Raw genomic sequence first — 16,830 nt, forward strand, 5'->3', positions numbered from 1 at the left:
TTCTGGCAGTAGCAGAGAGTAACATTTCCACAAATTGGAATCTTGTACAGCTCTGGGAAGTGAGCCAAGATTTAAATTAGACAATAACCTCTGCTCTGTATATAGCTTCTATTCTTCAGCTGTAGGGAAAGTGATTTGTTTAATACAGTCAGCTCTGTAGCATATAATAGACTGATATATGAGTCACTTCTTGGCAATGCGTGTTTCTTAAATTTATATAGATTGAACAACTAGTTGGTAATGTACTTAGTTACAGTTGTGCAAACAATAACTATTAGCAGAGCTGAACAGACAAAGAAAAGCTGCGTTTGGTTGGGGTTTGTTACAAATTCTGCAGTTTTAGAGCAGTTTTTCTTTTTGGGTGCAGAAGAAAATATCATAAATATGAGTATTCTTTGAGCTTTAGCAAATCAATAATAACACTTTCATATCACAGCTTAATATTTTTTACGCTTTGCCCATGGGTGTAGATACGCGGTGCTCCTCAAAATTTAACCTTAGCGGCAGTCTGTGTTGTAGCTACATAATTAGGTAGCAGTTCTTTTTGTTTTGCCCTTGTATATTTTTTTCTTTCTTCATGTTAAAATGTGTTGCTGTCAATTGATATCTGTGAATGCGCAGAATTCTTTTCTTTCCAAACAACAAGGATCTTTTCTTAAAAGGAGAGCTCTTTACACCATTTGGTTCATGTTTATTTAAAAGCTTAAAATCATTAGACCAAATCTCACTTATTGTCCAACAGAAAATTGATTTTGCTAGCAAAAATGGAGTGGGCCTGAAAGAGAATATTCAGAAATATGCAAATTAGTAGAGATAGAAATCTGTTTGAGCAGCTGAACAAAGCAATCAAATTTTTCCCATTGAAAGTTTATTTAGCTCCACTGTGAACATTTTCGAACAGAATTATCAACTGCTGTTAGTGAAATACTTCTTTTTATGGTGAAAATGGCATTCGTTTTAAACAGGACTATTTTAATAGTCAACTTTTTTCTTTCTTTCTTTCTTTTTTTTTTTTTTTTTTTTTGCCAGGTCTTCTATTTACAAAATAAAGCACACTGTAAATATTGAACAAAGCACAGATATATTTCCTAACAGTTTATAGTACGCTGCATATTCTGGATGGGTTCCAAGCAGTAGTTAGTACGTATAAATGAAATGCCAATCAAAATTATTTTTGCAACTATAGCCTGCTATAACACAGTCTCTTATCTGAAGCGTCAACTTGATGGAAGCCAGATCCCTTTTCTTAAGCTTTAACTCTTACATGTATAATTTCCCTTGTCTTGAACTAATCCTGCTCCTGTCCTATAAGCCTCTCAGAAGTGCCTGATAGCAAAGCAAACTTTATCTACTGGTTACATAAAATTTAATCAACATTGCTTTCAGTAGACCATATACATTTCTTTCCCTAGCAGGAGTCAATTGTGTATAGAATGTCTGATAAATTTTAATGAGTGAATAAGATTTTCAAGTGCCCAGCATCTCCTTTCCAGGCAAGTTTTCTTATAATTCAACTTCTGAGCAAATGCCTACTTTACCAAACAGCTCCCTGTATCCAAACAAGTTGCTACTAAGTTTTAGCATTTGTATGCGTGAATAAGTGCATGGTTTCATAATGTGCCCGGTTTGTCTTTGTAGCTAGCTTGAGGAATTCATTCCTCAGCTCCTCATTCATGTCCTATATTAAATTGCATTTGCCCCCAAATCCCAGTGAGTTCAGTGTGTGTCATCTGTGCAGTGTAACCTCAACAAAAATTGTGAGGGCATAAGCAAGGGATAGTGAATTATAGAGTGAATACCAAATGCACAAGTGGATGAATGTTTGAAGCATGATGCAACGTAAATGCTTCTTAGAACCTGATGTTACTTCACAACACTGCTGCAGGTGCCAGTGCTGATGCTGTGACCTGTAGTCGCTGGAATGTCCTTTACTTTGTTCCCCACTGCTGTTGGTAGCTGCCATTGGACCCTGCATATAACTGTTTTATGGAAGCTGGAGATAGGTTGTAAATCTCTTTCATAGTTGTTGATATTGATGACTGTTTAGATGACTTGGGAACTTCTGCTGGTGTGAAAGGACTGTGTGAAATTGTCACTTTTCAGATCCTGATAATAAAGCATACCCATGTATGAGGTTGAAGTGCTATGAGATTAACAAGCTAAATGCCATTCTGTATCTCTGAAGGAGCCAGAGGTTCTGGAACTAGCTGCATGGATCACACTTGAGAGAGGATCGAGCGAAAAGAAAGGGACCTGTCTTCCCCAAATTTGTATTTATGGAACAGAACATAGGAAGACTGAGCACAAAAGAAAGACAATGAACATTTGAAAATGCTGGGAGGTTTATGTAGGGAATGTCAGACTTGCCTTATTACAGAGACTGAGTATTTTTTCAATTTAGCCTTCGATACATAAAGCAATTAGGGATAGGTCTCTATAAGGAATGTAATCGATAGATGCACACTCACTCCTCTCCCTTTCACAAATGCATGGTTAAATATTGCAATGTGGCAGAAATTTTTCCTTTTCCCAGAAGATGGCATATGTTAACATGGAATTTATTTTTTTTTTTTATGGTAGCTTGTTAGCTATAGAGGATATTACTGGAATATAGTGGACAGTCACCACCACCAGATGAATTTAATGGTAACTCCTGGTTCATATCAGCAAATAACCCTTGACCAATTTCCTGTCTGGTAAATACTGATGCAGATTTCTTGTTTTATGATTGTTCCTTGTTTTCCTGGATGGCCCCCAAATGATTTTTGTTTGCATTTTTATTTTTCATTTTTTAAGGACATCACCATAATGTTCCACAGCAGATTTGCTGAGGATATTTGTATTAAATGGAGGCCTCTCCCTGTCCTTCTCATATAACGCAGGGGTTTGCAGCATAGAAGTGGAAGTGTTTCTTATAACCAGTCATTTGTATCTATGGTTGGATGAAAGTACAACACTGAATGACACTCCTGACTCCCTTGTCTTTTGTCTGGCCTGGTTTCAGTGGTAGTAAGGAAGGGTTGGAAGAGAGGGATGTGTGAAGTATCATCATGGGTATGTAAACCTTAATTTCCCCAGGATGTTCTTGAACAGCTGTCCCATGGTTTTGGAAAGGTGAAAATATAAGACAGTATGGGAGACAAAAGAAAAAAACACCTTTCTCCAGAAGTTCTTGTAGTCTGGAATTAGCAAATTAGTTCAGGCTTCATATTTACTGTTACAAGTGGTACATTTCTTTCCAAATATGAAAAAAAAAAACCAGAAAACTTAAGGAGTACAACATGAATTTAAGCTAGGGACATCTCCCACTTGACATCCATTTATTAGCCTGTTTTTAAAAGGTATTCCTAGAAGTAGTTTGGATAGTTTCTGAACATTCAGACAGGGAAGGTTCATTTAAATCTGGACAGATTACAACTCACTTCACAGGTACAGTTAGAGTTTAATCTAAATCGGATGCTCTTAAATTCAACTATGAAATATCCAGCTTCTTTCACATCTTTAGTGTGAGTAGCATAAGACACAGAAATGTCTCAGTCTGCTAAACTAGGAGAATATTTTCGGAGCATGAGTTGTGAGCTGTGGAAGAACTCAGCAGAAGAATTGCCACCGTGTTCTGGCATCTCTTACACTTAAAGAAAAGAAACTCAAGAATTGCATGAATCAAAATTCAGGATTGCTTTTATCAAGATACAACAGATAGCCTTTAAATATTCAGAAATGCTTTCATTACAATTTTTAGTTATGTTAAACTGTTGGTTTTTTTTTTTTCTCTGGCATCTGAAAACTATGAGGAGAAATACAGATGCCTGGTGTGATTTTTTAATATGTGCTAAAATTCTCATGGTAATTAGTGGTTAGCACATCGAAATACTGGTGCTGAACATCACCTGAATCATGGTGAGGCCTAATTTGTGGGGTGCATGTGTGAAGAAATTGGGCTGGCTGAAGCTGGGGTTTTCATAACTGCCAGTAGCCTACTTACTATACGTTTCTAATATTTCAACATTGGGATTTTCATGTTTGTGTTTTTCAATTTGTCTGTTTCTATTATTTTCTGGAGTGGAGGCTTTCAGTAAACCTTCCATCATTTTGCTCCTCGTGAATGGAGTTTGCAGCACTTTCTATGTCCTCATATCTGCAGAACCTTGGGGGCTGCAATCAATATCCAAAGTAATTTCTGTGCCCACTTGAAAGAAGAAATACAGTGACCCAATTAAAAGAGGAGAATGCTAGACTTCAGTAATGGATGAAAATGCAATTAAAGTAGGTTACTCACCTACAAAATAAGTTTCTGCTGCCCAAAACATTGCCTTTAGGATGGAACGATGCAATGGGCTGCTAAAAATAGATAAATTAAGCCTGATTAGTCGCAGTAGCATAAATAGGAATACAAGCTAGCATGAGGGATTATTCCACTCTTAAATTTAATTCTCCTCTACTGCTATTGCAGAATATTGCATCCAATTCAATCTTGCCTGTTTAAATAAAGTTAGTTGTTGCTGAAGACTCTCCAGAGGCCTTTCTGCTGTGGGGTTTGTAATTCAACCCCAGCTGAAAACAGCGGAGAAATACACCAGGTTTAGGGTTGATGGAAGATAAAGAAATAGGAGAAAGCAATACTATGTTCCTGTTTCAAACAACTGTTTACTTCTGTATTACATTGACATATGTTCAAAACTGGAAAACCAATTCACCTGAGCAGAATTCCTAAACCTTTTGCCTGTCACTCAGCTTCTCATACAACCACTTTGTGCCTGCTCTTATGGGATTATCATAGGAAATCCCTGGGCCTCATCTGTGCTTTCCTGTTCTTTCCACATCTAAGGGCACTGCTTTCTGCATTGCTGCAGCTCAGAGCAGTGACAGCCCCACCACCTTTAGGTCTACTGAACAGGAGTCATCACTTTTTTGGTGTTTGGGAAATGTCTGCTGTGTAAAAAACACTTTGGAAATCAGCATTAAGGAATCAAGTGAGAAACTTCCCATAAAAAGCATATGAGGGGACAAAGAAACCAAGTATATAATGCCTGTGCTGCCCAAGAACCCATCTTGATTGGGAGTGACAGTCACTCACTCCAGATCTGGAGCTGGTGTGTTTCTGGGTGGCTTTTCTCCAGTTCTTATTCAGACGTGTGTAATCAGAGCAGAGTCTTTGAACTAGATCGTATTACTTAGTACAGATTTCCATATAATGAAGCAGAATTAATTCAGTCTTTTAAAAATGTCATTTTTTAATTTGATTACGGTTATATTTTCTAAAGTGGAGAGTGTTTAATCTCAGAAAAAATCACTTGAACCACTGGTGTCAACATGGCTGCAAGCTGAGGTATTTAAGAATTCATGCATGCATTGACTTTAGCCTGAAAGTGTCTCAACTAATCCTCCATTATGATTATAATAAAATGTCTACATCTGCTTCACCCTTTCTCTATCAATTTTATATTTAAAACCTGATATAATTTGCTAGTGTAGTAGAGCTGAATCACAGTCTAGAATGGAATTTATGATTTTTGCTAGAGTGAGAGAAATTTGATATAAGATTCTAAGAAAAGCTACTTATGGCCCAATTGCAGTATAATCACATCTCTTTAAATTCATGTGAGAAAATGTTACAGTAATCTTGAATATAGTGATATAAAACTATTTCTTGGGATTCTAAGAATAAAATGCTGTCATTATGTTAAGAAATGCTCAAATTCAATGCTTAGACAGCTTATATGAAATAAATATGGGGGTAGATGTGATTAACACCTTGGCTGCATGAACTTATTATCAGAAAGGGAAAGGTGAAACAGAAATGTATTTTGACAAAAAACAGGTCTGTTTAGTTCTGTTTTTGTGCATTTTCTCCCGTCTCTAAGTACAGAAATATCCCCTACAGCAGTTAAAAACAAGCTGTTGGGTGCAAAAGGAGACTCAAATGGCATAGTGTTGCCTCTCCCTTTCTAGGAGGACTCAGAGAACCTCTGATTCTGACCCTGGTGTATGGAACCATGGTGGAGTTTAGGCCCATGTGTGCTGTTGGGCTGCTGTTACTGAGCAGGACATAAGATAGACTGTAGGGGCAGTCCCGAACTCATGTCCACAGATTTAGTCCTAGCAAGCTGTTTTATCCATGTGTACATGTTGACGCCGTTTTGAGAGGCTGTTGATCTCCTTCTGTTTGGTAAATGTCATGGAGAATAGAGATATTTCCAGGCTCTCACAGGGCCATGGAAAGGGATCAATTGCGCGTTATCCTTCCAGTGGTTCTTTGAAGCAGTTGTGCAAAAAACGTAATTCAACTGCCTTCTGTCCTCTGAAGCTATCAGAAATAAGATTGTATGTACAATGTGAGCTGTTTAGATAATGATTATGACTCATAAAATACATGTATTAAATAGATGCTATGAAACTGCTTATTTGATGTTATTATTTGCCTTTTTTTGTGTAGAATCCAAATTGCTGCAAAGTTGCTTAAAAAAACAAAACAAATCAATAAGCAAGAGCCAAATCCCTATGAGAAGTTCTTTCTGCATTTTAGCAATTACAATTGTAAAGTTCTCTCCTTGGCTTTCTAATTGTACTTATCTTAACATTTGATATCTCATATTTTTAACCTTCAGATAGCAAGAAAGCATGGAAGTAGAGATTGCTCATCAGAATTCCTTTAAGTAACATCTGTAGATCTCGTGGATCTCTGTAGATCTTGTGGTCTGGATTTAATAATTTTATTCACCTTCTATGGGGGAAAAATAGTCTTAGTATATATGGAGGTGGATGCAGAGAGATGCCCAGAGTACATGCTTGATTCTCAGTTTTAGTACCTTTGAAGCCAAGGAAGTGGAATGGAAAACACATCCTTGGCTACAATTTGCTAACATGCAAGACCATGAAACTCTTTGTACATGTGGCAGCAAAGTACATTTGGTAAGTTGGTCTTGGAGAGAAATGTCATGATTCATAATAATTTTAAAACACCTTATTCTTGCATGAATATTAGGAGCAGTACTGCAGTTTAGACCACCTTTTAATATTTATACATTTAAATACAGAATAAGAAGCATTAGGAATCTGGCATACACAGAATTGCTTTGACTGTCAATCAGCAGAATAATAATACTGTGTATATTCATATAAAGTTACTTCTTGCATATAAAAACATTTATAGCCTGTATCTTTCTTAAGAGATCTGAAAATGTCTAGCATGAGACCATTAAATATTCCTTTCATTACTGTTCCTTAGATTGCTCAGTGTCACACTTGGCAAAATATCATTCAGTTACTGCTTTTGGCCATGGAATTCACTGAAGGAGTTCATATTAAAGAGTTTAGCTGGAATTGGAGAGATTAAGACAGTGCTTTTTACTGTTACTGTTGAAGTTTTTATTTGTTGGCTGAAAGCTTTTAAAGTAATTTCAAATATTTTTCCTTCTAATTGCTTTCTGAGAACTTTTAAATCTGTGCTATTTGCAAACAATGTGTCTGAGGGAGATTTGAGGATATATGAATAAAATATCCACGTCTGTTTTCTTTAGGATCTTACTCAAGTATTTTATTCGCTGAGATTCTTTTTTTTCTTTGGCTATAAGCAATCAGTAAAAGCGTGTGTATACATGCATATGTATATACAGACACACATCTATATGAAAATTAGTGTGGCAGATGTTTAACACTCTGCAATAGGAATCTGAATGGTTGCCTGAATTAAAGGCATTTAAGACTTTAAATATCAGAAGACTGCCAATATATGACTGTACAATAATTCATGAACTGCTAATTATTCCTATTAATTTGCCTTAAATGAACAAATACTTTGCTTAAAATTCAGCATTGGAGATGTGATTGCAAAACTGGATATTGAAATACACTTATTTTAATATTTTATGCTTGCTGGCCAGTTACTCAACAGCGATGTGTTTTTAAGTGAATAAATCTGGAGCCACTGTAGGAACTCCTTGTTTTCAGTGGGGCCTGCATTTCCTCCTCATTATGGAACCTTGATCAAAGGTGAGGATCATGATAGAGTGTTGTAAAGAATCCTTAGAATGATTTTATAAATCCTGGAAGAAAATGATAAAAATAACCACGGTGCAGTAAGTTGTGGTGAGTGAAGCCAGTAAAATTAACACATCCCAAGCAGTTTTTTGCACATGTACCGGGAGATTTCCTAGAAAATTAATAGTAGAACCTAGCAAAAAATGAATCTACTTCGAGAAGATATCTTCCCTGAAAACATGCAGAACGTTGTAATCTGCCTCAGGAAGCTGATTTTTATTGTGCCATCCTATAACAATGACTAATCATAAATTTGTTCTAGGAATTGGACTGGAAAGGCTCAAATACGAATCTTGCATATTAAGCAATAAGCACAACATGAAATTCATCAAAAAATGGTATATTTTGATGACAAAATGTGTTGTGTCTGTGCTTGTATAAATACTCTACACATACATAAGTACAGTGGTTTGAACTTTAATGGAGGTGGATTCCAATATCTGTTTGATGATGTTTGGACAAAAGTCATCCCAAAATGGAGAGCCCTTTGGCTGCATCTGGTCAAATTGTCCATCTCTTCTGAACTCAGGGAATCAATGCTTGATCTCCAAAAGCCACTTGTTGCTGCTGGTAAACAATACTTTTTGCAATTGGCAAAGAGTGGTGTTTCTTCAACACTGTTAGAACCATGCCAGGGAAGCACAAATACTTCTGAGGGTATCTCTGTAGCATCAAAATTGAGGACATCATTTTGCATTCCTTTTGAGATAAAATTTGTCCTTCATCTGTTTACAAGGTTTACATTTCGAGTTTTGAAATATGCTTTTATGAGTATAAATCCCTAAGAAATGTAGTGATATGACATCTGTGAACCAGCTACTAAAATCTGCTTCCTAGTTTCTCGTAGCAAAAATAAAATATATACTTGTATTTTATAAAATAATATGAATGCCACCTACTGCTTCTCAGGTATTGAAACTGTCAAGAAGTAGTTGCTCTTCCAGAGGAGAACACTCTGCTCCTGCTATGAACACATCTTGCTTAAAAGTAAAGCCTCTACAGAGTAAGCTGGTTATCCATCTGGAATAGAAATGTAATTTTTACTTTCACTAAGAAAATAGATTGTGTTTCCTGATGAGAAGAAACAATATTTAATATAATACATATGATGATACACTGGTGTTTCTAGATACTAGTGAAACAATAACAACCCTCTCCCAAACCTATTCCCACCCCATCTACTTCTGTTACCAGAGTAATTTTAGTCTATGTTGTTTTGTTTGGAGTAATCAGGCTGAAGTAGCATTAGTCCAGCTTCTCATCTTTTAATTACAGACAGTTTATTGTCTATGCTGTCCCACTTTCTGCATGGTTCCCCACCAGCCAGCTAGACTTAGAAATCTCCATTAATTTAATTTGGCATTTCATTCAATCAGGCAGGCTGTGAACATGATTTTTTTTTCTTTTTTTTTTTCTTTTTTTAAATAACACAATGCTTATTCTTAATTGATGTCCTTATCAGGCATTGTATTTGCCAGAGTTGTAATTATTGGTTGGGCAGCAAAATCAAATCTGCCCAAATGCAGTGAAGATGTTCTCCAGTGAAATTATTAAGATACAGTACTTAGACCTGCAAAGTAATTTAGTTTTGGTCTGTAATTACATCTTTTGGGATCGTTATCTTTCTTTTTACTCATAAGGGTAGTGCGACCTCAGAGGAATCATTTTGCCAGATCTGAAGATAGAACTGAGATCTTTGCCGTAATGTATGTTTGTGCAAGTGGATATTATTCTATGTAAAACATATGAGTATGTTCACACTATAGAAGAATGATTTTATTATGTCCTTATTTAACAAAAGATATGGTTTCTAATCTTGTTGCTGAACCACTGGAACTGTGATGCTGTTTTCCTTAAGCAGTAAATTGACCTTAGAAATGATAGAATTTGGTGGGTATGCAACTACCTAAAACTCACTTGTAGTGCTCTGACATGACTAACTTAGCTCTAGTTTGCAGGCAGGAGTTCAGCATCAAGCCAGTCAGAATTCTTGTCTGAAGATACTATTGAGTATCTGAGCTGAGAAACTTAAAATACATGTGCTGATGAAACATTAACCAATAATTGTGAAAGGACTCTTAAGTCATGAGGAGGGAGAGGAGAATTCTGTGGTCATTTCCCAGTAAATCTTTTATTTATTCTCAGATTAACGATATGTAATCTTTGAGTACAGAATTGTAATCATTCTGTTTAAGCAAAATATATAATCAATTTCTTGGTATGTTCTGAGAAGATGACGAAACGTGTTTCATTTTTCTATATATGTTTTGATTGATTTTTTTTTTTTTTCATTTGGAACATTTATTCACATTCCATGGTTTTATTCTCTGCTGGGAAAATAACCTATCCAATCTATCCAATGCTTTTTTTTTTTTTTTTTTTCCCCCTTGCATTGTTAAATTAACCAGCATTATTATTGAAGGACTTATTTTAAAAACCTGATGAATCTAATTTTACTCTTTAGCATAAAATGCCAGTTTTATAAAAATTCTTGTTTGTTCCATTGAGATGCTCAGAGAAAAATCTGGGTAGCTGTAGGCCTGATTTTGTATTCCTTAAATATGTCTCCAAGTACCCTTGGTCTGCCAGTGAATAGTGGATATGAGTTCTACTGCTTTTCAGTTTAGAGTTGCATCATGATTAGGTTGGTTTAAAGATAGAAATATGCAGAGTTCTAATAAAATACTTCAATTAAAATCACTAGCAAAGTTCTCATTAAAGTTATAGGTTCAAAATTATATTGTGTCTAAAATAACTTCATAAGTAATAAAATTCCTTTCAGTCTTTATACTTCTTCTGCATATTATGTTTTCATTGTGTAAACTTTTATTCTGCTTATTTCTTGCTGTGGCTTTTGACTCTTCAGAGTTGCAAAAGAACTCAAGGAGTGGCCTATGTTTAACCTTTTGGGATTTTTCTGAAGTTTGTGCATTGGTTTTTTGTTGTTGCTGTTGTTTTAGGAATTCAGACACCATGACTATTTAGTGACTGTTGTATCCCCAGCTGTCAAGATTTATGTAATGAAGCCAGTCATATCACACTTCTTTCTTAAAACATCAGTTCCTCAATTCATGTGAATTTGTTTGTTTTGGTGCTTTCAGAATCCAACAATTTTTAAGCTCTGGTTGCTACACAGGGTGGCTTGGAAACCCAGGCAGCATCATGTTTTGATTACAGGCGGCTAATCCTTTGATTCACAGTTACTGTAATGTCTGGCCTAGGTTTGGTCTTTGAAAATATGTTGTTTGTAGAATTGGTGCAATGATACGGTTTATAAAGACTAGGCAGGAGCTCGTTTGGTTCTCCTTAGGGTATGCACGGGGGAAAGATAGAGGGTATGAATTATCTTGGCATTACACATATACACCCTTCCTACAGAAGAGTGTTAAGCCTACGTGTTGGGCTTTGGGTTGACTAGTCATGGCTAAGAGAAGAGCATCAATGAACTATTTTAGAAACAATCAGTTTCCTTGACATTCTTTATACAAGGTGTTAGTAAGCAAACACCCAGCCTCCTGACAGTATTCTTCTCAGTGCTTGTGGAGTTCAGCAGGGCCGCTTCAAGGGCCCTTGTAGCAGAAGAGTAGAGAACTGAACTGTCATACTTTCCATGCAGTAATTTGCATGAGGAATGAAAGCTGTGTTTCACAGCAAGTTCAGAAGAGGTTTTGTTTGTTTGCAGTCCGTTCTGTAAAATCAGAATATGTGTGTGGATGGTTTCCATTGATTTGCTATGGCAATAAGATATGACACTCGGGCTTAATGTTTCTTTAAACTGAAGATGGAGTTTTCTGAGTTCCTAGAATCAAGGGAAACAAGTAGTAGTATGCTTTGCCTCAGCTTTGATTGACACTACAGATGCTGCTTGAAAGGCCAAATCTATTTTTGTTAAAAAACAAACAAACATGAACACCACTGGCATATACAAGGGAAGCCGGAAAGTTCCTATTCTTTTATAGTTACAGAACTGAGTGCTCTGAGATATTTAAATGCTAAAAGTTTATGCAAAACCTTGCTGGTAGCTATGGCTAACTCATTTGCTAAGCATCACAAAGCCAGCATGAAACAAAAAGATGAACTAGGTGCTGCATCTCAGTCTTGCTCTGACCCAGGTAAATAAAGGAGGTGGAGGTGGAACCCCACAGGGCTGTACCTGGGCAGGCACAATTGCCAGATCTGACCCTTTAATTTGAATGCCTGCTGTCGAGTGGAGGAATGCTCTGTCATGTTTATGAGGGGTCTGGGCATGTGATCCTTTGGAAACTAAAGGAAAAAAGCAATGTTGTAACAAGAGTCATTTTACAGAACACATCTTTCCCAAATTATTTTACTAAAATTGACAAGAACCCCTTGTTCTATTTAGAATGATTTATAACTGTTCCCCACTGATCACAAAGCATTTCTAAATTAAAAGCCATTAATTATAGCCTTATATAGATACAAAGATATGCAAGAAGTGCTTTGTAATTCCAGCTCTGCACTTCAGGTGAGAGCTTTTTAAATTACTTGGACCATTGGAGCCACCTGCTTGACTAAACGCTGAGGGCCCTGTGTTTCAGTACTCATCAGTGCATTGCAGTGTTAACATTGTTACTGATTTTTCTCATTTCTCCAGGGCAAATACTAATTAATGGATACAATTCACAGCTGATTAGCTGTAGTTTCTTCAGTAATTACATTCGCAGACTAACTGTTCAGAAGAGGATTTCTAACCCAGTTCTTATTTCACTCTAAGCTTAATTTGTTTTTTGAATTGTTTAGGTCCTTAAGATAATAACCATTTTATTTTCTTTTGTTGTTATAGGTACCGTTAGATAATAAGGAATGTTAATCTTAGAAATACTCACTGATAATTGCTGTGTGCCTTAAATGGATTTCTAATTCAGAGAGAGAAAGAAAAAAAAATGAATTTCAGTGTTGTTTTATCCATATTAACAAAAGCCTAAATGTGTCAGGTTCTGACATCAGTGCCTGAGCCATATACCACGGAGTCCTAAATACTGTATCCTCATAAGAGCCACAGGGCCATGTAGCTGCAACTTCTAGCCTTGACAGTCCTCATTATATCATTTACTTTCTTGGTCTTATTAAATGGAATAGTGTGCTTTTACTTCTCCTCTGCATTATTTTTATAAAACAGAAAGGAAAAATAATACTTGGCATTCAAACCAGCAGTAGCTGTGATGTGAGGAATGAATATTGATAAAAATAATGTAGAATTGTACTCTTCAAGGTAAAATTCAGCTGCATTTTCATTTGAGCCCTAGGACTGTAAGCTAAGGAAATAGATTGGGTTTGTTTCCATTTATTTATTCAATGTTGCAGCTATAGAAGTCTCTTTTACCTTTGCATTTAGGTACAGTTTGAAAAACTGATATAATAATAATAATAATTATTATTTTGCTGTTGAAACAACAGCTCTATTGGGACCATTTGAGGCTGTTTTTATTTCCATGTAAAACCTTCTTTGTCTTTAACTGATATGAAAAAAAACTGTCTGTCTTGTTGATCTTGGTGTTGAGCTGCAGTATTATGTCTTGGTGCCCCAAATCCATGCACACATCTTTCAGTATCAAAACAGTAACTTGAATGTGCAATTTAATTTGAGATGTTGTTTTTTTAAATTCCCTTCCAAATGACATCTGAGACTTAAAAGTGGATGACATTATTTGAATACCTGTGTAGCTGAGGAAAGAAGAGTTTAAATAGCTATGGAGCAGCTTACATAACGTGTAAACACGTCTGTTTCTTAAGATGATACAAGTTGTAAGATTTGTGATTTTAGGCAATGTGAAGTAAGGAATATCTTATTTCTCAGTCTGTTTTGTTGACCAGAACTCAATAGTTTCAGCAGGCTTATGAGGCTCCAGTTCTTTGTCTCCATTTTTCTTTTTCTGGGCACCTTTTTCATTCTCTGTCCTAAGAGTTTCCTCACCTTCTTTGTGTTTGTTTGTTTTGTTTTGTTTTTTAATTATTTTTAAAATTTTTTGTTCATTTTACTTTTGGTTTTGTCTTGAGAAACAAATTTTGGATTTTTCTGGGAAAGAAATGCTCTTCAAAGTGTCACTCTATGATCCCCCTCTGCTCCTGGATGCTGCAGGAGCTGCAGGGAGTCAGAGTGTGAAGGATTTCCCCACTAAAAATTGCAGTAGTGAATTGAGCTGGAGCAAAGCTGATTTCCTTTCAGGACAGGTACTTTTGCTCTGGGAGCACAATGGGGCTTGTTGCTTGGAAGGAAGAACTCTGCTGGTTGGCAGCTATTCTCCTGTAGGGCTTGTGCTGGTGGCATTGGCTGGAATGGATTGTTGTTTGGTTTTGGTTGGGGTGAGAAGTGATTTTCACTTTGCTTTGTTTTCTCTGGCAAGGTCTGACAAAAGCCTGGTGGGAAATGTTGCTTTGAAGAAGTCACAAACAGGAGTGTAAGGAGGTGCTGTGTGCGGACCCAGGGGCAGCACAGCGGGGCTGGGCATCGTGGTGGTGATGCTTTGCTTTCACTGAGACCTCTGGAATGTGTGCTTTGCCCAAGAATAGAAACTTGAACATATGAAAGCGTATGATTTAGTGGTTTAGCTGTGTGGTGTGCGTGTTGTCTGTTCCTCAAAGCAAGTACTCCAAACACCTGCCCACCTTTTGGAAATGCTGATAGTCTCTTCCTTTCTACACTCGGTCTACAGAAGGAAAAGTACTTAAGTTTAGCCACAGATGTTGGTAGTTCAACATTGGGTTGAAATGGCTTGATGGCATCTGTTGGGTACTTCCTGCTCACCACCATTGGAGCTGCACTGCATGAGCGAGGCACTCAACACCTCTGCCTTGGGCACTTGTTAGGGTCTCAGCATAATGCAGTTCTTCTGATGAGTGAAGTCTTCTGGCATTCAAGGTTCTCTGGGAGTGGGAGCTCAACTGGAATGACCGATGGACAAAGGGGGATTGTTTGGCTTTTTAATTTTGTAGAAAGAATGGGGTTTTAAAAGCAATGTTGCAGATGTTCTTTCTTCCCCTTCTTACCTTCATTTCTTTTAATACAACATTATCATTATTTTTTTTCTGGGGAATAGTCCACTAGTAATGGGCACTTGATTTCCAAAGGCATTTGTTGGTCTGTGGTGTGGCTTTGATACACAGAAAGTTGAAGAAATACGATTGGAGATCTTTTGTGTACCCGTCTGGGGATGCAGAGAATGTAATAATTGCAACATTGTTACATGGAATCTGATTCTGACTTCAAAGGACATCAACAAAATTACATCTTGTCTGTTTGTCTCATGATTTTGTATTTTAAAAATTTTTCCATGCTGGAAAATGGAAGTTTATGTTGGCACTCATTAAAATCCAAATATTTATTTTTCTTTCAGTTTGGAAACAATAACAACTACATGAACATGGCAGAAGCAAATAATGCATTTCTTGCTGCAAATGAGGTAGCTGTTTTTCTTTTCTTTGTTTTATCTATGCTTATATTCTACTGTGCTTAGATAATTTAACAGACTGTGAATGGGTGAAGAGTGAAGGGCTGAATTTCAGTGTGTTTTATGGAGCACAAAATAAAGACTTTAATGAGAAAGAAAATAACCTGACAGCTCTCTGTTACTAGTCAATTTAGCTGTCCATAAGGCTGTTACTTACATAGCATGTCAATAGAAACAAATCTGCTTTATGTACGAAAAAAAATAATAAACAAAAGGAAACAAATAAACATGCTTAGTAACAGGCAACCCAAGCTAATGTGCTACTTTCTGCTACAGATAGAAATATTTTAATTTGGGTTCTTAACAATCAGCTAAGTTAGAAGAACAAACCTAACTTTGTTCCTGAGGGCTGCATGCTGCACGAGGGAACAGGGCTGGGAACAAACCTGGGATCGGGGGGTGCCTGGGCTGGGAGCTGAGAGGTGTGCTCAGTGGTTTTGGATGGGAGATGGGAGGAAGGCATGGCAGCTGTGGCCTGTGTGCATTTGTTGTTACAGGGGGCCCCTTCCAGCCAGCTCATAGACCATCAACATGCTAATGTTGACCCCAGCTCCAGACAGAAGCACCTTTTTCTCATTGCTAAAAATCAACATATTTTAGACCAAAGAGACTGAAGGGATGAAAGTGCAGGAGGCACTGACTTGTAGTCCGTGTGACAGTGTAAAGAACCCTGTGTTTATATAGCATGTATCCCATAAATGACCGTACAGACATAAGAAAAGGTAAAAACCTGGGCAGCAGTGACTTCATATGTTGTAAGTCACAACATTCAGTTGCAGGTATTGTCAGAATATTAAAAAAGAAAAGTGATCTTGGAGAAAATAAGTAGAAGAGTGTAACAATAAATATGAAGGCTGGAATTAAGAGTTTTATTTTATGAATCACTTATACAATGGTCACCATCTCTCTTTACCCAGCAAGACTGCTTAGATAAGGGAATATTGTTTGGCACTAGCTCCAGTGTTATTTGTGATAATGAACACAAACCCCATCTGTAATGACAACATGATGTTTCTTTCTGTAGAATTTCTTTCCTACATTTGAATCAAACATTGATGAAAGCTCTGCTGCCAGCAGCTGTTCAGAGACAATTTAATTCCAGCTGTGATAATTCACCGTGTCAGACATTGGCTGTTATATGTTGATACAACAGTTCTCCAGATTTGCATTTTTATCAAAAGGAACAAATGTTTTGAACATTTCAGTACAGATGGCATTTAACCGTGCACACAGTTTTTGTGTCTGTGTGTGTTTTTATAAAGTGTGTAAGACATAAATAGTTGAAAAGTTAATAACTTAAAAAAACAACAACAACAAAAAG

The 16,830-nt window shown here is 36.7% G+C and overlaps 1 protein-coding gene across 2 annotated transcripts in view; it reads left to right on the plus strand.

Moving 5' to 3' along the window:
• Positions 1-16,830, plus strand: part of TOX3 (TOX high mobility group box family member 3) — a 74,989-nt gene that overhangs the window by 30,683 nt on the left and 27,476 nt on the right. For both annotated transcript variants that reach the window (XM_015873900.2, XM_015873902.2), the window contains exon 2: positions 15,396-15,461. In XM_015873900.2, coding sequence (XP_015729386.1) covers positions 15,396-15,461 — 66 coding nt within the window. The remainder of the gene's footprint in view (positions 1-15,395; positions 15,462-16,830) is intronic.

This window comes from Coturnix japonica, chromosome 11, assembly GCF_001577835.2.
Source record: "Coturnix japonica isolate 7356 chromosome 11, Coturnix japonica 2.1, whole genome shotgun sequence".
In the NCBI taxonomy this organism is placed as follows: domain Eukaryota; kingdom Metazoa; phylum Chordata; class Aves; order Galliformes; family Phasianidae; genus Coturnix; species Coturnix japonica.